The following is a 21,562-nucleotide window of genomic DNA, read 5'->3' as shown; positions in this document are numbered from 1 at the left end:
GGCCTCTGGCCTCTGAGCCTCGCTAGGGAGATCCCAGCTTGGAGAAGCGCGGTGGCCTGGGCCTTGCCCGCGCCCAGCCTCCCTCTGTGCATTGAGGAACCGCTGGGAACCGACGAAACTACCCGCGGCCCAATCGGGCCGCCCCCACACCCCTTCTACTGGTCACCTTCTCCTGGCTGCAGCTAAGCCATCCGGCTCAGTGCCTCGCTGCACGGGCCTCGGGTCTCGGTCGCCGGCGATGCAGCCCCGCCCCTTGTGCAGGCCCCGGCCCCGCCTCCCGGCCCAGGCCCCGCCCCTCCTCGCCTTGCAGGAGAACGCAGGGCCGGGGATGCTCACCCCCAATCGCAATGTAGGAAAATTACCTGGGGGGCGGGAGGAGCCGCCTGCCGTCCCTTCCTCCGCAGAGGAGGCTGGTCCCGCACTCTCTGGGTGACCCAGACTCTCTTTGCCCCCCCACCGCGGCCTCTACCCCTCAGCCACCTCAGGATAGCACTGGAAGACGCCCCCAGTCGGCATCTCCTCAAATACAAAAAAATCGACCCCTGACCTTTCCCGGCCTCCTAGGTCCGCAGCCTTGAGCCTCCGGCCCACGGCTCCGACTGCGGGGCGTCCGGGCGCGGGGCCAAAGGCAGGGCGGGGCGAGGCGGCGGCCTTTAAGAGGCACGAACGGCTGAGCCCGACCTAGACGCGGGCAGCGCCTGGACTCGCCTCCGCCGCCGCCGCTCCTGCTGCCGGGGACTCGGCAGCCCCGCAGCGCTCCGGCTCCTCCTCTTGCGACCGCCCTCCGCAGCGATGGACGGAGACGGTGACCCAGGTAGCCGCCGCTGCCCGGACCCACTTGCTCCAGCCCGGGAAGGGAGACTCGGGCAGGCAGGAGAGTGCCGCAAAAAGGGGGGTCATCCGAGAGTGAGGGAGCCCCCCACCCTGAGACCCAGCATGGCAGACTTTCACCCAAGCAAGCATTTGAGACAACCCCCCAAAACATGGTTCTCACTCTGGGATATTGATCTGTCTTGAGAAAATAGCACTGGAGTCATTCCATGTTCCCACTTCCCCATCCCCCAGTTTCCGGGGGGTTGGGGGCTGGGACGACCAACTTCTTCCTTTTGCCAGCTGTGGTCTATGAGCTGCCTGAATCCCCGTGGGTTTCTCATGGTTACTGGCCTACACGCCAGCCCCCATTCCCAGCCTTCCTCCTGGGCTCCCTTGTTGAGGAGGGGCTGCCGTAGCCCAACAGGCTGGGACAGGGGTGAGAGGTGGGGGGCCAGCTCGGCCTGTGCTCAGGGCCCTCTGAGTCTGCCCAGTCATCTTTTCTTGCACTAAAGATCCCCTCAGCCCCCTAACTTCAACTGTGCTCACCGGGGTTGCCGGCTGAGTCAGGGTGGGAGCACCAGCACCCCTTTCTCCCCAGGCTCAGCTGAGGGTGGGCACTCCTTAGGGAAGGCACTGGGATCCTGGCAGTTCCCCCTCCCTCCCAGCCCTGAAAATTCAGCATCCCAGGCTCCCAGTCCGTGGTCCCGTTGCCACACCTTTTGTGGGGCCCCAGAATTGGCTCCTGCTTTTTCCCAGGGCCCAGCTATCCTCTGGACTCTGGGGTCCAATCCAGGTGAGTGACTCAGCCTTGGGAGGCAGCATCCAGGGGCCAGATAACTTTCCGACAGCAACAATGTGGGGAGTTGTGTGCAAATGCGGGGGGGGGGGGGGGTAATCGGATCTGGGACCTTGAGTGCCAGGCCCTAGGCCAGGAGAGGGGCTAGGTGAGGTACACCTTTTGGGGAGCATCAGGTGTCCACCGGGGCCAGTGCAGGGTAGGGAGGTGAGGACACTGGGCCCAGCTCCCCAGAGAGTGGTGTTGGGCAGTGCATGGGCAGGCAAGGTGGCTTCAGGAGCTGGCATTGTCCTCTCTGACTCCCCATTGTTCTGTTAAGCCTGTCTGGGCCTCAGTTTCCTCTTTGCCAAAAGGGAACAACACCTACCCCCATCATAAAGATGTGGCAAAAAAGAAAAAAAAGAACCCAAGGAGGGGTCGCTATGAGTCAGGTCTGACTCCGCAGGCAGCACGTAACAATAACAATGAAGGGAAAGAGCTGTGTTCAGTAATAAGATTCACTCAGTGTTTGCTGCAGGCCTTGGATGGCGTTCATTCTCCTTTGACCCCCTGCTGAGAATTTGCCTTTCCATCCCAGATATACTAAATCAGAATCCACTGGGATCTTTAAAATGTAGACTCTGATTCAGTATATCTGGAGTGGAGAGGCAAATTCTCAGTAGGGAGTGGAACCAGAAGGAAACTTGTTTGAAGCCCAGGTTTGCTGAGGACTCACTGTGTGCTGGCTGGGCTAAAAAAAAACCAGCCTCACTGCTGTGGAATCAGATTAGACTCATAGTGACCCCTCCTTGGGTTTTCAAGGAAGTATCTCAATGGAAGTAGATTGCCCAATCTTCCTTCTGAGGAGTGGCTGGTGGGTTTGAACTGCCAGCCTTCTAGTTACCAGTCAAATGCCTTAGGCACTATGCCACCAGAGCTCCAAGGAGGAAGTGAACGCAGACCCAGGTCTCAAGAGGTGGACTGTATGGGAGGGGCAGAAAATGTTGCATGTGAGGTTAAGGACTGGCAGCTCAGGGTCCTGGCATCACCCGGACTTGGGCCAAGGCCCTACCACCTGCCCCCTCCCAGAGTGCCTAGCCTACTTCCACATCTGCCCAACACTCCAGGGCCTCAGCATTCCCGGGCCCAGTCTTCAGGAACTCCTTATCCTAGGTCTGTGAGTGGTGACCTCCCCCAGCACCCAGAGTGGTTCCATCTCCTCCTCATTGTTCCCTCCTCCCCTCTCCCAGAGACACTGGGCCTGCAGTATCGGCTTATCTAAAGCTGTGATGGCCCAATTGGGGCCAGCTAGGATCCAGGACACAGCCCTGCCCGCAGCACCTCACATCTGCCCACTTCCATACAACTTAGAATGTCCTTGCTCCCTCTTTAGGAGCTTTGAGAATCAGCCACATGGTCCACATGGCCTGTCACAAAGATTACCCTCATTTTACAGCTGGGAACCTGAGGACCAGAGATAGGAAAGGAGTGTAGAACCATTCCTTCCCAAGCACCTGTTACATCTCCCTGTTAGATATGTGTGGTCTCCCCTGACCCATCTCCACATCACTCTGAAGTGGCTGTCTGGGGACCACTGCTGCATTGTGCCACCCCAACCTTTCCTCCCCTAATCTCACATCCACATTCCCTGACCTAATACTAGCAGTGTGACCTTCAGCAAGTCACTTCATACTGTTAAACCTGCATGTTTTCATTTGCAAAAATCCAAATCATAACCGTGCCTACTAGTTCCATGGATTACTTTCCCGAGGCTCTTGTGGTAGTGGCTAAAGGTGGCTCTGGAACCAGACTGTCTGGGTTCAAATTCAGACCCCAACCACTTCCTAGCCGTGCTATCCTAGGCCGTTTAACCTCTCTCTGCCTCAGTTTCCTCATCAGTGACATAGAGAAAGCAGAGCAGAAATAGCAGCAACCTCAGAGATTTTAAGTCCTCACAGATTTTATTAAAGAGTAAAAGAATTGAAATGCTTAAGCAGTGTCTGACCCTTGCTTAATGCCCAATAAACATAGCTGTTGGCAGAATGCCAGGCAGGGTGCCAGATGCCTGGTGCTGAGGGTGATACAGGGAGTTTCCCAAACCTGGGTCCTGCCCTCATGGGGCCCAGTCTAGTCAGGAGAGAGGTGTTTATCAAACCATTTCACCCTAGGATGGGTATGGGCTGTAAGGGGGGAAGCCCAGGAAGGCTTCCCTGAGGAGGTGACAGAGGTGGGCTCTCACAGGGTGGTTGGGAGGACTGAAATAGTTGTTGTGTGAAATGTTCCTTAGCCAGTTGCTGTCTGGTTGATTCCAACCTCTGATGACCCCATGTGTGTCAGAGTAGAACTGTGCTCCACAGGGTTTTCAGTAGCTGATTTTTGGGGAGCAGATCACCAGGCTTTTCTTCTGAAGTGCCCTCTGGGTAGCCTTGAACCTCCAACTTTTTGGTTAACAGCAAAGCACATTAACCATTTACACCACACAGGGACTCTGAAACAGTCCTTGTTCTGTGCCGTCGAGTCGGACCGACTCATAGTGACCCCTCCTTGGGTTTCCCAGGCAGTATCACTACGGAAGTAGATTGCCCCATCTTCCTTCCGAGGAGTGGCTAGTGGGTTTGAACCACCAACTTTCTGGTTAGCAGTCAAGTGCCTTAGGCACTATGCTACCAGAGCTCCTTGAAACAGTCCTTAGGTCAGTGCTATAGATGGATGCCATTAATAACCCTATTATCATTGCTGTTATCTACTCAGGTATGGGATTTATTGGTCCAGCAGGGAAACAGGCCTCTGAGGCTTTAGAATTCAGGGGCTGATCCTTGGGGCTCCTCTACTGGGTACCAATCTGTGAGCTGTCCGAACATGGGGGATGTAGATACCCACTGGCTGTGTGGAGAGGGACAGTCTGTGAGGAGTCACAGACTCCTCACCCGTCCGCGCCCACAGAGAGCGTGGGCCCGCCTGAGGAGGCCAGTCCGGAGGAGCAGCCGCAAGAGGCTTGCGCGGAAGAGGCGAGCGCGGAGGAGGACCAGCCAGAGGAAGAGGAGGCGGCGGCGTACCTCGAGGAGCTGCCGGAGCCGCTGCTGCTGCGTGTGCTGGCCGAGCTGCCGGCTGCGGAGCTCGTGCAGGCCTGCCGCCTGGTGTGCCTGCGCTGGAAGGAGCTGGTGGACGGCGCCCCCCTGTGGTTGCTCAAGTGCCAGCAGGAGGGGCTGGTGGGCGAGGACGGCGCCGAGGATGAGCGTGACCATTGGCAGCAGTTCTACTTCTTGAGCAAGCGGCAGCGCAACTTACTGCGCAACCCGTGTGGGGAAGGTGAGGGTGAGGGCCGCCCCGCCACCCGCTTTGCATAGGGCGCGCATTTCCCCATCTGTAAAAGTGGGCTATCTCAATACCAGCCTGTTTGCTTGGTTAAATGAGATAAGGCTCTGGGCACAGTGCCCAACAGAGCAGCCCCTATAAATACTGCCTGTTAAATACTCGCTGGTTACCTGCCGCCACCCCAGCGCCCTGGGGGGTCTCTTTCCCAGATCCTTCTGCCTTCACTGAGTGGAGGCGGGACAGATCCCCAGGAGGACCCACCCAAGAGGGAGAATGGTCACCATTCACACTCCTCCCTCATCATCTGTCCACCTTGGACACCGTTCAAGTACCTGGTCTCTCCAGCCCCACACCCTCCACGGGGATTCGTGACCAGGGAGGGGCTGTTGTTTCCCCACAGAGGTCTTGGAGGGCTGGTGTGATATAGAACACGGTGGGGACGGCTGGAGGGTGGAGGAGCTGCCTGGAGACTGCGGAGTAGAATTCACCCACGATGAGAGCGTCAAGAAGTTCTTCGTCTCCTCCTTCGAGTAAGGAGAAAGGGCGTTCAGGGGCTGGGGCGGGGGCTGTCCACTCCTTCTTGACCCCAGTTCTCCCAGGTGGTGTCGCAAAGCGCAGGTCATTGACCTGCTGGCGGAGGGCTACTGGGAGGAGCTGCTGGACACGACTCAGCCAGCCATTGTGGTGAAGGACTGGTGAGTGGTAGCCGGGCCAGGGCTGTTCAGAGGAGGGGTGGGCGCAAACTGGAGCCCGTGCCCTGCCCTGGGTGCAGCTGCCCCCACTCTAGGGGTCACACACACGTGGGCCATTGAGGGTTGAGAGCGTCGGAGTTTTCAGGAGCAAGTAGAAATCTACCTTCCGTTATGAGATGTAAATGTTGGCAACTTCATAAAAATATGCATGCATATTTTTAAAAAATTAAAATCAGTTTGCAGTTAAAAAAAGTGTGAGCTGGCTTTGGCCCCAAGATTGGGTCTGGTGGGCCTGGGTTTTAATGCTGGTATTTGGATCTTGGGAGAATCTCCTGTCAGGTCACTGTTTTCTTATCTCTGAAATGGGTTCACCAGTGAACCCCTAGCGTGCTGGGGTTGTTGGGCATACATGAGAACGTTTGTAGAAGGCCCAGTTTATGGTCTGCACCCAGCTGGGCCGAGGCCGCAGCCCCTCCGCCCCGTGCACCCTCCTTCCCTCGGGACAGGTATTCGGGCCGAAGTGACGCCGGCTGTGTGTATGAGCTTACGGTGAAGTTGCTGTCAGAGCACGAGGACGTGCTGGCTGAGTTCAGCACCGGGCAGGTAGCAGTGCCCCAGGACGCTGACGGAGGGGGCTGGACAGAGGTGAGTTGGAGAGGCTGTGATGGTGGGACAGGGACTAGATTCTAGGGGGCGGGGCGGGAGCAGGGTATTGGGGCTGGGGGGGCGGTGCGGCGTACTGGTGATAACACCCTGGCGGATCAGTGGTCGGGAAGGGCATTGGGATTGGGGGGGGGGGGGGCTGGAGGAGGCCACGGGACACCCAGCTTGACTTCCCTGCCCACCTCCCCAGATCTCCCACACTTTCACCGACTATGGGCCCGGCGTCCGCTTCGTCCGCTTCGAGCACGGAGGGCAGGACTCCGTCTACTGGAAGGGCTGGTTCGGGGCGCGGATGACCAATAGCAGCGTGTGGGTGCAGCCCTGAGTGACCCCTCCCCTCAGCTGCCGGGGAGGGCAGAGGCCGAGGGGTAGATGGGCCTTAATTTAGCTGGTAGCTTCCTCACTTTCCCAGCCCAATTTGTCTTCTGCCCCTTGCCCCAAGCTTAGCCCTCCTATGCGGGGAGAGAAGGTGTTCTGTTGGCATAAATCGACATGTATTTGCATCTGACTGGCAGCCCACTGCTAGAATGTAAGCTCTCAGAGAAGGGCGTGGGCCTGGGTTGGTTCTTACTGCTGTAACCCCTGCGCCTAGCACAGTGCCTGCCTCTAAGTGGGTGCTCAATAAATAACTGTCTGTCGAAGGAAGGAATGAATGAATACACGGATGAATGAACGGCCCCACCCCCACAAACACACTGGGCATCCTTTGCTCCCTTCCTTGTCTCCTGAGGGCCCCTGGCCCAAGCTGGAAAAATACTTGGTGGGGCTCCAGCTGCTCCGGTTTCCAGGGCCCTTGGGCCTGTTCGGAGCCAGCCGAGCCAGGACCGCAGGGCTGGACAAAGGCCGGGATTGTGAGGGCCAAGGAGGGGCAAGCAGGGCCTGGCGCCTGACGACACCCAAGCTGCCTGAGGGTGGGGGTGGGGGTGCCCTCCAGGCCTCTCTGCCCAGATCTTATTCCAGGCCTGGCTGCCCTTTCCCCCCCTTTCCCCTCCCCCTGCAGGATGGTGGTGATGGTGCGTGTGCCTGGTCTAAGATATGGATTCTACTGGGTTTGGGTGAAGGCAAGTGGGATCAAAAGTGGGCACAGAAGGGGTCAGCAAGGGTCCCTCTTGGTTCAGGCCCACTCTTGGCCTCCTCTCTGGTCTAGGATTGGCTTGGACAGAAGCCATTAGCATCTAGTCTCTCATTGGCCAGTTTCCAAGCTCTGCCCAACTGGTGCCCTTTAAGGTGTCCTTCTCCTATTGCTAACCCCTGGGGAAGAGGAGGGAATGTGAGCGTGTTGTGCCAGGTTCTCTGCCTCCCAGCAGCCCTCAGACCCAGCCTGTTTCCTGGACTCCCAGCTGCTGGCCCTGGGGGTGGTTGAAGATCTGGAAACATCTGCCCTCCTCTCCCCAGATGGTGACCCCTGAAATCACCATGCCGCTCTAACATGCCTTTGAGTCTGGGGCCTGATGCCGGTCAGGTGGGATTGCACAGTTCAGGGTGCTGGGCCTGCCTGCAATTATTGCTTTGTCCATTCATTCATTCACTCCAGTTCCTAGAGCCATAACTTTCAACTGGGCCCTGAAGTTATAGGAGTAATACTCCCACCCTGGGAAGAGTCAGGGTCTGGCCACATGAGGATGGATCCCCCAGTCTGATGGTGGAGGCCCAGCCCCTGCCCTGAGGCATTTTGAGTCCAAGGGTGAGATAAAGCCCTGACCTCCAAGAACACTTGGTCTCCTGGATCCTTCTTTAGGGATTTCCTGGTCTCATGGGGGAGGCACAGCTCACACTCACATTAGTTGCCAGTCAGGGGAAGCGTTGCCTTGCTCTGGGAACTCAGTCTGATGAGGAGTCAAGAAAGAAGAGACCCAGTCTCCACCCTCCACCTCTCCTTCCCAGGAGCTGTATAAAGGCAAGGCTGTGTGCTCCGGGACAAGGAGCCGGGGTGGGCATGTGGGGAGCCAGATGGGAGTGTGGAGAAGCACCGGAGCCTGCACCGGGCCACAAGAGGAGGCTGGATGCAGACAGGTGATGGCAATGGAAGTGAGGGTCAGGAGTCTGGCTCTGGGTGCCTTCAAGGACTGGATGTGGAAGACATGGAAGGTCATAAGCGCCCTGAGTTTGAGGTGCTCACCAAGGGGCCTGGGAGCTGAAGTTAGGTGTGGGCTAGGGGCTAGAAATGCAGAACCAGTAGCTGCGGTGTTGTGGCCAGAACCAAGGCCAAGGGTACTGCGAGGGCCAGGAGCAAGTCTGGAGTGAGGCAGGAGACGGTCCACAGAAATGCTGACTTTTGGGGCCAGGATGGGGGCATCGGGTGCAAGTCCAGTGAGGCCACCTCCAGCCAATGGCTTGGTCTCAGAGGAAGGAACCAGAAGCCAGAGGACAGGTTCTCTGCCTGAGGCTGCTGTGACTTCTCCCCAGGGCACAGACTCAGAGGAGACCTGATGGGCTCGGTAAGCAGGCCCGTTGGAGACACCCACAGTATTTAGCTTGGAAAGACTGCAGTTGGCAAGGGGCTGAAGCTTCCGGAGGCTTGAAGGCTCACGGTGCACTGGGCATGTCCTGCCATCAGAGAGCATATCTATAGGAAATAGCACCTATGGCGATTGGTTTGAACTTGCTCAATGATCTCTCACAGCAAGCAATGGAAGCTGCCAAGGCGAATAGAAACTGCCCATTGGCGCCCTCCCTCCAAATGGTGCCCGGGGCACAGGGCATACCTGCCATACCCTAGATCCATCTCGGCCTGCCGCGGTCATAACCCATCAAGGGGTGGGGAAAGGGATTATTATCCTTCTTCTGTGCATGAGAATACTGAGGACAAAAGACTTTACTGACAACTGACAAACAGTAATTGAAGCATGAGTTCTCACCCAGCTGCACCTGGCACCTGCTCTTAGCCTCTCGGCTTCATTGCTCCAGATCCTAGAGGGCAGAGCAGGGGCCCTTGAGTGAACCTGTTGCTGTCAGGTTGACCCTGACTCATGGGGATCCCTTGTGTGTCAGAGTAGAACTGTGCTCCATAGGATTTTCAATGGCTGATTTTTTGGAAATAGATTGCCAGGCCTTTCTTCCAAGGCTTCTCTGTATGGACTTGAACCATCAACCTTTCTGTTAGCAGCTGAGCACTGTTTGCATCACCCAAAGGCTCTGAACATTATGTTGTTGTTGTTATGTGCCATCGAGTCGGACCCGATTCATAGTGACCCCTTCTTGGGTTGCTAAGGCAGTATCACTATGGAAATAGATTGCCCAACCTTCCTTCTGAGGAGTGGCTGGTGAATTTGAACTACCAACCTTCTGGTTAGCAGTCAAGTGCCTTAGGCACTACGCTACCAGAGCTCCCCTGAACATTATAGGAAGGCAAAATATCAGCTTCCTTTAAAGCAAAACCTAAGGAGCTGTGGCAGTGTAGTGGTTAAAGTATTTGGCTGCTAACCAAAAAAAGTTAATGGTTCAAGCCCACCAGCTGCTCTATGGGAGAAAGATGATGAGTCTGCTTCCATAAAGATTTACAGCCTTGGAAACCCTATAGGGGTTGCTGTGAGTTGGAATACACTGACTCCATAGCAATGAGTTTGGTTTTGGAGTTGATGTGTTGTCCAGCAGGGGGAACCCTAGATCCTCTCAGAAGAGTGAGATGGCTGACCAATTGGCTGTCTCTGTCAGAGGCACGCATGCATCAGCTGGGGAGGCCTACATTTCCCCTGAGATCCTTTCCAGTCAATCAGATACTTGTTGAGCACATATTATGTGCCCTCCTGGAATTTACATTCTAGATAGAGAAACAGAAACACAACCTAATAATGAACAAGATAATTACCAACATGATGTAGCCTTTAATATACATTTCAGGCACTATTATAAGCTTTATATATACTGAATTCTCATAAGAACCTTAGAAAGTGGGAACTATTATCGTTCCTATTTTTACAGATGAGGAAACTGAAGCACAGAGAAGTTAAGCACTTTGGGTGGGGCCACACACGTGGTGGGAGTGGGCTTGTACACAGCCACTGCAGCATTTGACCTCTGTAATATAGTAAACAGGAGCTCTGGTAGCATAGTGCCTAAGGCACATGACTGCTAACCAGAAGGCTAGCGGTTCAAACCCACCTGCCACTCCTCGGAAGGAAGATGGGGCAAATCTACTTCTGTAGTGATACTGCCTCAGAAACCCAAGGAGGGGTCGCTATGAGTCGGGTCCGACTCGACAGTACATAACAACAATAACAATATAGTAAACAAAATGGAGCTGAGGGTAAGTGTTACTTCGGGTAAGGTGACTGGGAAGGACCTCTCTGAGGAAGTGACGTTTGATGAATGATGAAGAGAACCCAGCCCTCCAGATATCCGAGGAAAGAGCATTGCAGGCAGAGGGATCAGAAAGTGTAAAAGCCTTGAGGCGAGAATGGAAAGGCGGCCAGCATGGCTGGAGCTCAGTGAGCAAAGAGAGAAGTGGTTTGACGAGGTTAGAGATGTAGGCAGGCAACCCTGAGAGTTTTCCGAGCACTTACTGTAAAAGTTTGGCCAAGTAAAATGTTGCTGAAGATATATTGACAGGGAACTTCCAGCAATGCAAGCTGGATTCAGAAGGGACGTGGAATGAAGGATATCATGGCTGATGTCAGATGGATCTTGATTGAAAGCAGAGAATACCAGAAAGATATTTACTTGTGTTTTATTGACTATGCAAAAGCATTCAATTGTGTGGATCATAACAAATTATGGGTAACATTGAGAAGAATGAGAATTCCAGAACACTTAATTGTGCTCATGAGGAACCTGTACATAGACCAGGAGGCTGCTGTTTGTACAGAACAAGGGGACACTGCATGGTTTAAAATCAGGAAGGGAGTGTGTCAGGTTGTATCCTTTCACCATACTCAGTCTGTATGCTGAGCAAATAACCTGAGAAACTGAACTGTATGAAGAATGCAGCATCAGGATTAGAGGAAGACTTATTAACAACCTGTGATATGCAGATGACACAGCCTTGCTTGCTGAAAGTGAAGATGACTTGAAGCACTTACTGATAAAGATTATTAAAGACTATAATAGTCTGTAGTATGGATTACATTTCAACATAAAGAAAACTAAAATCCTCACAACTGGACTGATAAGCAGCATCATAATAAATGAAGAAAAGTTTGAAGTTGTCAAAGATTTCATATTGCTTGGTTCCACAATCAATACCTGTGGAAACAGCAGTTAAGAAATCAGATGTTGTATTGCATTGGGCAAATCTGCTGCAAAAGACCTCTTTAAAGTGCTGAAGAGCAAAGATATCTCTTTGAGTACTAAGGTGCACCTAACTCAAGCCATGGTGTTTTCAGTTGCCTCAAGTGCATGTGAAAGCTGGACAATGACTAAGGAAAACCGAAGAAGAGTTTATGCTTTTGAGTTGTGGTTTTGGTGAAGAATACTGAGAGTACCATGGACTGCCAGAAGAACTAACAGATCTGTCCTGGAAGAAGTGCAGCCAGAGTGTTCCTTGGAAGCCAGGATAGCCAGATTTCATCTCTCCTACTTTGGTCATGTTGTCAGAAGGGACCATTCCCTGGAGAAGGATATTATGCTTGGTAAAGTGGAGGGTTGGCAAAAAAGGGGAAGGCCCTCAACAAGATGGATTGACACAGTGGCTGCAATGATGGACTCAGGTGTGGCAAGGATTGTGAGGCTGGCACAGGACTGGGCAGTGTTTCGTTCTGTCGTACATAGGGTCACTGTGTGTCAGAGCTAACTCGATGACACCTAACAACAACAATTTGCTCTGCCTTGGGGCTGGGGCTAGGGGACTAGATATCAGCAGCCTGCACTCTAGTTGATGAGAATGAATTCCCTGAGAGTAACAGGATGATGATGATGATGATGATGATGATGACAGTTGGCATTTGGTGAGGCCCTATGGGTGCCAGGTCCGTGCTAGGCACACAGGCTCATTTAATCTGCTCAGAGCCCTGTCTGGTGGTGGTTGTACCTGCCATTGAGTTGTTTTCGACTCATGGGGACCCCATGCACAGTGAAAAAAATGCTGCGCAGTCCTGTGCCATGCCCATGAGTTGCAGATCAGACCATTGTGATCCATGGAGTTTTCATGGGCTGATTTTCAGAGTTAGGTTGCCAGGCATTTCTTCTTAGTCTGTTTTAGTCTGGAAGTTCCACTGAGACCTGTTGAGCATCATACCCCAAACCAAATCAAACTCTGCCGTCAAGTTGATTCCAACTCATAGTGACCCGCATTGGGTTTCCGAGGTGGTAAATCTTTATGATTTTGAGTTGTGGTGCTGGTGAAGAATGCTGAAAGTACCGTGGACTGCTAAAAGAACTAACAGGTCTGTCCTGGAGGAAGTGCAGCCAGAATGCTCCTTGGAGGCGAGAATGACCAGACTTCGTCTCACATACTTTGGTCATGTTGTCAGAAGGGACCATTTCCTGGAGAAGGATGTCATGTTTAGTAAGGTGGAGGGTCGAGGAAAGAGGAAAAGGCCCTCAACAAGATAGACTGACACAGTGGCAGGGGTGATGGGCTCAAGTACAGCAATAGTCATGGAGCTGGCTCAGGACGGGGTGGTGTTTCGTTCTGCTGTGCATAGGGTCGCTGTGAGTCGGAGATGACTCAAAGGCACCTAACAACAAATCTTTATGGTAGTACGTTGCCCAGTCTTCCTTCCGCAGGGTGGCTGGTGGAGTTTGAATCATCAGCCTTGTCGTTAGCAGTCAAATGCCTTAGGCACTACACCACCAGAGCTCCTTGTTTAGCATCATAATCACACACAAACATCCACCAACAGCAGTGGTGGCTGCACAGAGGTGCATTTAGACAGGTGGGGCTGGCTGCATCAAGCAGCCTCGGACTCACTATTCTTGCTGCTGGGACAGAGAATTATTGTGATTAACAAGCCAGGCCCTTAGGCAAGATAAGAAGTTACCTTTGAAAGGCCCCACAAGTGTGACCAGTTGAAAAATGCTAATAAAACTGCTGAGTTGTCCTTCAAGTATCTCACCAGGTGCAGGGCTTGTGTGGTGAAATTCAACTTGTAGGACAAAGTGACCTTCCACCAGAGGTAGTAGGGAACAGGAATCCCTTGCCTGGACTTGAAGCAGGGTCCAGAGACATCACACATATGCAACATCCCAGAATAAGTCATGACAAGCTTTCCAGTAGCCTTCACGATGGGTTCCATCCTTGTTCTGACAGCCTTTGCAGTGGAACCCATCTTGGCAGGCACCTGATTTTCATAATCTCAGCTTTTTGTCCGACCCTCCTGCCCCCTTACTTTATGAATAAAGATAATGCCTTATTCCTGCCTAAAACCTTTATAAACCTTGTTGTTGTTGTTGTTATGTGCCGTCGAGTCGGCCCCGACTCATAGCGACCCCTTCTTGGGTTTCCGAGGCAGTATCACTACGGAAGTAGGATTGCCCAACCTTCCTTCCGAGGAGTGGCTGGTGGATTTGAACCGCTAGCCATCTGGTTAGCAGGCAAGTGTCTTAGCCACTATGCTACCAGAGCTCCCTTATAAACCTTAGAGGGTCCTTTGTTCAGTGAAAGACTGGGTGAAGGCTGTTATAGGTGGAATCCCCTTTCCATCTGTCCCTAGTGAGCCCCTCCCCTCTCCTTTCTCTTTAATACACTTTGGTGTGTGTGGACATTTTGCCTCTCCTGTTCAATTCTTGGTCAGTAGAAGGGTCCTAGGACTGCTCCCCGCCCCCCACCCCGGTAACACATTGGCTAGGAATCGAACTCAGGTCTCCCACATGGAAGGGGAGAATCTACCACTGAAGTACGACCCTTGTGGTTGATACAAATATTCCCATTTTACAGGTAAAAGAGCTAAGACTCAGAGATGTTGGGTAACTTGCCTAGGGCCATACAATGAGCTGAAGCTATGTTTTTCAGCTTAAAGTTTTAACCACTTCACTATGGTACAAAATCAAAGATGGCAAGTGCCAGGGACAGAGGCTGCCTCAGAGGTAAGGGAGAGTGGGAAGAGTGGTGATGACAAAGAGACTGTATAGCTCCCATGCCCAGCGTTACCCCACGCAAAAAGGGGGTGCTAGGTGTTTTCTGAGCCATTCTGGTTAAGAGGGAGCTGTGAAAAGTGCATCCTCTATATTTTTTGGTGCAGCCCTCTGTGTAATCACTTTGCAGTGGCTACAACCCCCTTCCCTTCTTTCTGATTCCTTTCCCTTGTAAATCTGGATTTGTGTATACTGGTGGCAAAGTGCCTAAGGCATTTGACTGCTAACCAGAAGATTAGCAGTTCAAACTCACCAGCTGTTCCGCGGAAGGAAGACGGAGCAATCTACTTCTGTAAAGATTTACCGCCTCAGAAACCCAGTAGGGGTCGCTATGAGTTGGGAGGGACTCCATGGCAGTGAGTTTCAGTTGTTTTTGGTATGCTTGTATTTAATTGTTGACATGTTGGGAAGGGAGAATCAGTTCCTCTAAGCGCCACTAGGTGTCAGCATTGTCAAGGAAGTCCGAGGCTGGGCCCATCCTGGCCCCTTTCTCCTCTTGAAGGTCTGGGAGTTGTAATTTGAACCCAAAGCCCTCTCTTTCCATTGCCGAGTAAAGTCTCAGTTGTCAGAAGCTGGGCCCTCTGCTAAGCTTCAGGGTTGCCCTTTACCCCAGATGCTGTTGCGAAACACTGAGGAGGCTGATGTTGGGAGGCCTGAGCCCTGAAAGACTAAGACAGGCTGCAGGTCCACAGGGTTGGGGCCTGGAGTAGGTCTGGAATCTCAGCCCTCCAAGCCCCTCCACAGCTCAGCAGAGCCCTGGGCATTCCTCCAGGTCTCTTGTCTGCAGTGAACACAGAACACCCAGGCGGATTTAACCCTGATCTGGTGAGTAATGGCTTTGCTATTTTTTTCCTGTAAATTAAACCTAATCTTGTGTTGACTCTGCTGAACGAGGAGAATAATGAAGAAGATTAAGATGAGATGGTATTCATTCTCCTCCAACAAAAGCCAATTAATTGTCAGCAGGATTACTGCCTTAAGCCGCAGCAGCTGCCACCACACTGCAGACAGGGTGGAGCAGGCCTGGGGTGGGTCTCCTAGGGCTTCAGCTGGGATCTTCAGGAGATGCAGCAGGAGTGATTTCAGTTAGCCCCAAGGAAGGACTGCCTGGATGAGGGAGGAGGCTGGTGCCAAGAAGGGGGACATGAAGAGTGTGGAATCACTTCCAGATGATGTTTGCAAGACACACAGATTAGCACACACCAGAGATCCTGAAGCTCTGGACCACCCACCCATCTCCATCGTAAGCCACCTAGACCCTCCCCTGCCTTTGCTCCCACCGGACCATCTCTCTGGGACTTTTTGCAGCCCAATGGGCTCCATTTTGGTGTCACTTTTGGTAAATGAATCTGTATGCAGGGGCTTCAGCCTCCCCTCTGCCCTGCTTTTCTTTCTCCTATACCCTCCCTGGAATCAGGGAGGCCACCTTCCAGGGTTAAGAGCCTGGATTTTGAAACAGACACACTTGGGTTGCACCTGGCTTTGCACCTCATCTGCAAAATGGGACCTGCAGTCCCAACTTGCCAACCTGTTTTGATGCTCCTAGGAGCTAAGATGCCCGAGGCTTGGGCCCCAACTCCTGGTGCCTACTAGGTTCTCTGCATGGGGAGGTGGGGTTGACTGTGCACTGGTCTGACTGCACGGGAGCTGCTGTTGGCAAGAGACAGGTGAACTAACATTTGCTGAACTAATGTTGCTAGTTGGGATGGGGTCTGAGTCTGAGGAGCCTCCAAGCCTGTGCCCTTCCCCAACACCACATTGCTTCATGCCCATGAAAAACCCCAAAACCCCAATCCCACTGCCATCAAATCGATTCTGACTCACAGTGACCCTCATTGAGTTTCTAAGGCTGTAAATCTTTGTGGAAGTACATTACCTCATCTTCCTCCTGAGGAGCAGCTGGTGGGTTTGAACCACTGATCTCCTGGTTAGCAGCCAATGCCTTACCCACTGCACCACCAGAGCGCCTTCGTGCCCATGAAAGGCATTCAGTAAATACTTGCTGAATGAATGAAGCACTTGTCAAATGCTATTTCTGGCCCAGTAAGTCCCTGTTTCAGACTCTCCCACATCTCAGTAACTCCCAGAAGTGAATGGATCATGTGTCATTTGCAAAATTCTTCTTTGTAATTCTTGGCAACTCACTTTTCTTACTACTGGTATCGAGAAGAATGCCATTCAGACCACAGAATTCCATTCCTTCACTTGGCTTGATAAGGTTTTGTCTTTTCTGAGCATGACAGGGGATCCCCCAAGTCTGTATTTGAAAGTCCATGGTGTCTCACACTAACTGAGCGCTCACTGTGGTAGGCCAGTGCAAAGCACATTCATGGGTTAGTCACTCCTCCCAGCATACCTACGTTCTATTATCGGTCCTGTTTTCAGGGCTCTGATGAAGGCTGGGAAATCTACTTCTGTAGAGATACCGCTTCAGAAACCCAAGGTTGCTATAAGTTGGATCTGACTTGACGGCAGTGAGGTTTTTTTTTTTTAAGTTTTTGATGAAATTGAGGCTCGGAGAAGGGCAGTCTTGCCCAAGGTCACACAGCTAGGACTTTGCAAAGCTGGAATCCAGCTGCGGTCTGTCTCACTCCGTGAAGGTTCAGTTGGAGCAGGTGAGGTTTTCCACAAATCATACATTTAGGCTCAGCCTCAGGGACAGACCTGTGGCTCGTGTGTGAAAGCCCTTAACATTCAAGCATTTATTGAGCACCTTCTGTGTGCTGAGGAGTCCCTGGGCAGCACAGTTATGCTCTCGACTACTAGCTGAAAGTTTGGCAGTTCAAACCCACCCAGAAGTGCCTGGAAGACAGGCCTGGTGATCTGCTTCTGAAAGGCCCTGAAAACCCAATGAAGCAGTTTTACCCTGCACACCTGGGTCACCATGAGTTGAAATCAACTTGACAACAATTAACAACATTCTGTGTGTTGGCTGGGCACCTTGCTATGCTGAGGATACAGCTGTGAACTGACAAGGTCCTTGTCCCCTGGGAGTTTATTAAACTAACCAAAGGGGGGAAGCAGACCTGGATTCCCAGTTCTGACTCTCCCTGGCTGTGTGATGTTCGCCAATTCACTTAACCAGTTGGACCTTGGTTTCCACATCTGTAAAACAGGGATGCTTACAGTACCTACCTCATAGAGCTGTTATGAGGATCAAATAAATTGATGTTTGTAAAGCACTTAGAACAGTGTTAAAAAGAGAAAATGAACAAGCCTGGCAGCTACATCCTGGTCATTAAGGATGGCCGGGAAACCCAAGAGGGTAAGCAAACTAGATGGTGGTCGGGTAAGGCTTCCTGGAGGAGGTGGGTGAGTGGGCTCTTGGCCTAATGAGCAGTGCGAAGGTAAATTACTTGCCTTGCCAGCTCTTAGCTTCCTGTGCTGTCAGGCGGCGCTTCAGTGCTCTCCCAAATTTGGTCTTTTCCTGGGGTTTATTGTCATCATTTATCAATGTGCTAAGCACCATAGTCACAGCTGAATTTGAATAGAAATTTCTCTCTTCAGAGACCCACGACTAAGGGGTCGAGAGGAGAGGGTCCTGATTCTTCTCCAAGATGGGAGAACAGGACCCCTAGACAGAGTCGGCAGTGGATGGGAAGGTCTCCAGTGGTGTAGAGTGTACATGCTCTCAAAGCCTGCATCAAGACAAAGATGTCTTTGAAAAAAATAAAAAAGGAAAAAAAAAAGATAGGAAGAGGGAAGCAGGCAGGGAAAATGATTTTCTCGGCTGGCGTTTCTTGGGGAATTAAATCTTGTTTGTCGTCACCACTGAGTGGAATAATCCAATACATTAAAGCGTAAGTCCCCTCACTCCCCCCCCCATTTATTGCTGTGACTTTGACCTAACAGTTGCGGGTCTGCATTTGGAATCAAACTGTCCCGGGGAGGGAGAGAGAATGGGGGAGAAACGCCAGCCCCTGGATCAATTACTCTCCTTTCCAACACCGGAAAAATGAATTATTCCCCCAAAAGCAGGCTCCTCATCTGATGAATTCTGCACTGCAGAGCTGGCAGAGTTGGGCCAAATTGAATTTGGTCTTTGAGAGACATTTAAAACCAGGTGGCGGGTGTGTGTGTGTGTGTGTATGTGTGTGTGTGTGTGTGTGGTGGAGGGTGTCTGACAACCACTGGGACTTCTGATGACCAGGCTGGGGAAGCCCTCTGCTCTCAGTCCTAGGGGTGCCTTGAGAGGCCAAGAAGCAGCAGTCCACCTGCCCAAGGGGCCATCTACACTCTGTAGGGGTGAGATGTGTTGTTCCCAGCCTGAGGCTCAGAGAGGTGAGGTTACTGGTCTGTGGCCACACAGGGAGCTGGTAACCATGGCAACCTGTTACCTTTTTTGTCTCTTGTCCTCTCTGTCATGTTGGAAGTCGCCCAGGGAACCTCTCCCTCACATCTAGGAACCCCAGGTGGGACAAGTTGGGGTTGGGTGCTTTCCACTCTAGAACACTGGTCCTGCCTATTCCTTCCTTTGTGAGCTGGTACAAGTAGTTTAACCTCTGTGGGCCTCAGTTTTCTCACCTGAAAAATGGAGTTAAGTAACATCCTTGTTTGTGAGACTAGTGCAGGACTGGGCCGTGTTTCGTGTACGTAAAAATAAACAACAACAACAAAAAAACCAAACACTACTATTGAGTCAATTTGGACTCATAGCAACTCCCTTTGGGTTTCCAAGGCAGTAAATCTTTATGGAAGTAGATTGCTCAGTCTTCCTTATGTGGAGTGGCTGGTGGGTTTGAACCACCAACCTTCTGGTTAGCAGTCAAATGCCTTGGGCACGACACTACTCTTGAGTCAGAATTGACTTGCCAGCACCTAACAACAACAACAACAACAACATCCTTTTGTTGGTTGTCCCTCTGTCAGCCACAGAGGTCAGAAATACAATACAAAATGGTTTAATCAAAAAGCAGATTTTGGGGGCTCACATAATGGAAAAGCCCAATATAGCTTTCAGGTACAGCTGGCTCTAGAGGCTCCAACAATGTATTTAGGCCTTGGCTCTTTGTCTTCCAGCTCTGTGTAGTTTCATTGCAGGAAGACTCACTGTAGAAGGGGCCAGGTACCTCCAGGACTATGTCTTTCCAGCATTAAGTCCAGTGGGTCCATATCCTACCTCTGAGCTGTTTACTTTGGCTACAGGGATGTTCATGGGCAAGGCCTGGGGTGCAGCCACCCAACAAGAACATGGACTGAGAGAAAGGGGAAGACATGGGGTGACTAGAAGAAGGGGGACTGGGTGCTGAGCAGAAAACATAGTACAAAGTCCCTCCTTGCCCATGCCCTGAGTATTTAGCCAACCCTAGCTCTGCTGACCAGACTTGCTCTGTTCCTACTCAGTGGTGTGCAGCAGCCTCCTGGGCAGGCTGTGAGGGCTCTTACCTCCATCTGCCCACCCCCCCCCCCATATGATCTCAGGTTCCATTTGCTCCCCTAGCCCATCTCCAGGCCACATTCTGGGCTCTGGCCTTCTGCCTGGCCAGGAGTCCCCAGGGAGGGGAGCACCCCTCACCCCACCCAATCTGGGAGCTGCAGAGACTGTACTTTCACTAATGATGTGGGGAAGAGAGGAAAAAACTAGCCCAAGATGGAGCTGTTTTAGCTGAAAACCCCTTCCCCTGGATTTGAACAGCTTTTTCAGGGCTAATGAGCTGTGGCTGAGAGAGTTGTGGGGTGAGGTGGGGTGGGGGAACCAGAAGGGGGCTCTTCTGCTCCAGGCCCCAGTCCTGTAGGGGCTGGAGTGGGAGACCTAGGGAGAGGGCTGATAGGGGGCTCTGTGCTGCCTGAGCTGAGTTCACCCCAAGGCAGCACTGCTCACACTTTCATGACCACCTACCCCACAAGCCCCTCCCAATGTCTAATCCACCCGGTGCAGGAAGTATCCCCAGTGGTCAAGATGATCTTACCAGACTTTATTACCTCTAGCCTGAATTGTGAAAACATTGGGTATCTATTTTATTTTTCCCCAAATAGTTACCTTTTCACAATCTTTTCAAAAGCAGACGACACAACTTTGCTTGCTGAAAGTGAGGCTGACTTGAAGCACTTACTGATGAAGATTAAAGACTACAGTCTGTGGTATGGATTACACCTCAATATAAAGAAAACAAAAATCCTCACAACTGGTCCAATAAGCAGCAGCATCATGATAAATGGAGAAAAGTTTGAAGGTGTCAAAGACTTCATATTACTTGGTTCCACAATCAACACCCATGGAAGAGCAGTCACGACATCACAAGACGTATTGTGCTGGGCACATCTGCTGCAAAAGACCTCTTTAAAGTGCTGAAGAGCAAAGATGTCTCTTTGAAGACTAAGGTGCGCCTAACCCAAGCCAAGGTGTTTTCAGTCGCCTCATATGCACGTGAAAGCTGGACAATGAATAAGGAAGACTGAAGAAGAGTTGATGCTTTTGAGTTGTGATGTTGGCAAAGAATTCTGAAGGGTACCATGGACTGCCAGAAGAACTAACAAATCTGTCCTGGAAGAAGTGCAGCCAGAATACTCCTTGGAAGTGAGAATGGCCAGATGTTGTCTCACCTACTTTGGTCATGTTGTCAGAAGGGACCATTCCCTGAAGAAGGATATCATGTTTGGTAAAATAGAGGGTCAGTGAAAAAGGGGAAGGTCTTCAATGAGATGGACTGACACAGTGGCTGTAACGATGGGCTCAGTCATGCATAGCAAAGATTGTGAGGCTGGTTGGTGCAGGACCAGGCAATATTTCTTTCTGTTGTACATAGGGACACTGAGTCAGAGCCAACTCAACGGCCCCTGACAACAACATCAACAGTTATGTTTTCATGTTACAAGGAATTCTGGTGACGTAATGGGTAAGGCATTTGGCTGCTAACCAGAAGATCAGTGGTTGAAACCCATCAGCAGCTCCACAGGAGGAAGATGAAGCAATTTACTTCCATTTACAGCCTTGGAAACCCAATGGGGGTCTCTATGAGTCAGAATCGACTCTACAGCAGTGGGTTTCATGTTGCAACCCTCCCCACTCCCACTCAGAGTGATTTTTTTTTTTTATTTACAGAGCAAATTCACTTTCCATACAGCAATTCACATATACTTTGTCTCATGACAGTGACCACAATTTACCACAATGCAACAGCTCCCCTTCTACTTCCTCCCAATAGTTACCTCTTCCCCGTGTCCATCCCTTCGTACACTCCTGCCCCCCGAGCTGTCTCCCTGTGTATAAGCAGCCCTTCTTTCTCCCATGATTGTTCTCCCCAAGGAGTGTGTCTACCTCAGGTAAATGTTCAACTCATGCCTGTCTATTGTT

General features: G+C 51.8%; 1 protein-coding gene across 1 annotated transcript; it reads left to right on the top strand.

Annotated features, from left to right (window-relative positions):
* Positions 1–792: 792 nt before the first annotated feature.
* Positions 793–6,583, top strand: FBXO2 (F-box protein 2). The gene is made up of 6 exons (XM_007942629.2): positions 793–814; positions 4,532–4,897; positions 5,304–5,433; positions 5,503–5,598; positions 6,102–6,240; positions 6,449–6,583. The coding sequence occupies exons 1-6, from the start codon at positions 793–795 to the stop codon at positions 6,581–6,583; spliced, it is 888 nt and encodes a 295-aa protein (XP_007940820.1).
* Positions 6,584–21,562: the final 14,979 nt, after the last annotated feature.

Source organism: Orycteropus afer, unplaced genomic scaffold, assembly GCF_000298275.1.
Source record: "Orycteropus afer afer isolate SDZICR_OR568_19922 unplaced genomic scaffold, OryAfe1.0 scaffold00094, whole genome shotgun sequence".
Lineage (NCBI taxonomy): Eukaryota > Metazoa > Chordata > Mammalia > Tubulidentata > Orycteropodidae > Orycteropus > Orycteropus afer.
The sequence above is the reverse complement of the archived record's forward strand: the minus strand, read 5'-3'. Positions and strand labels throughout refer to the sequence as shown.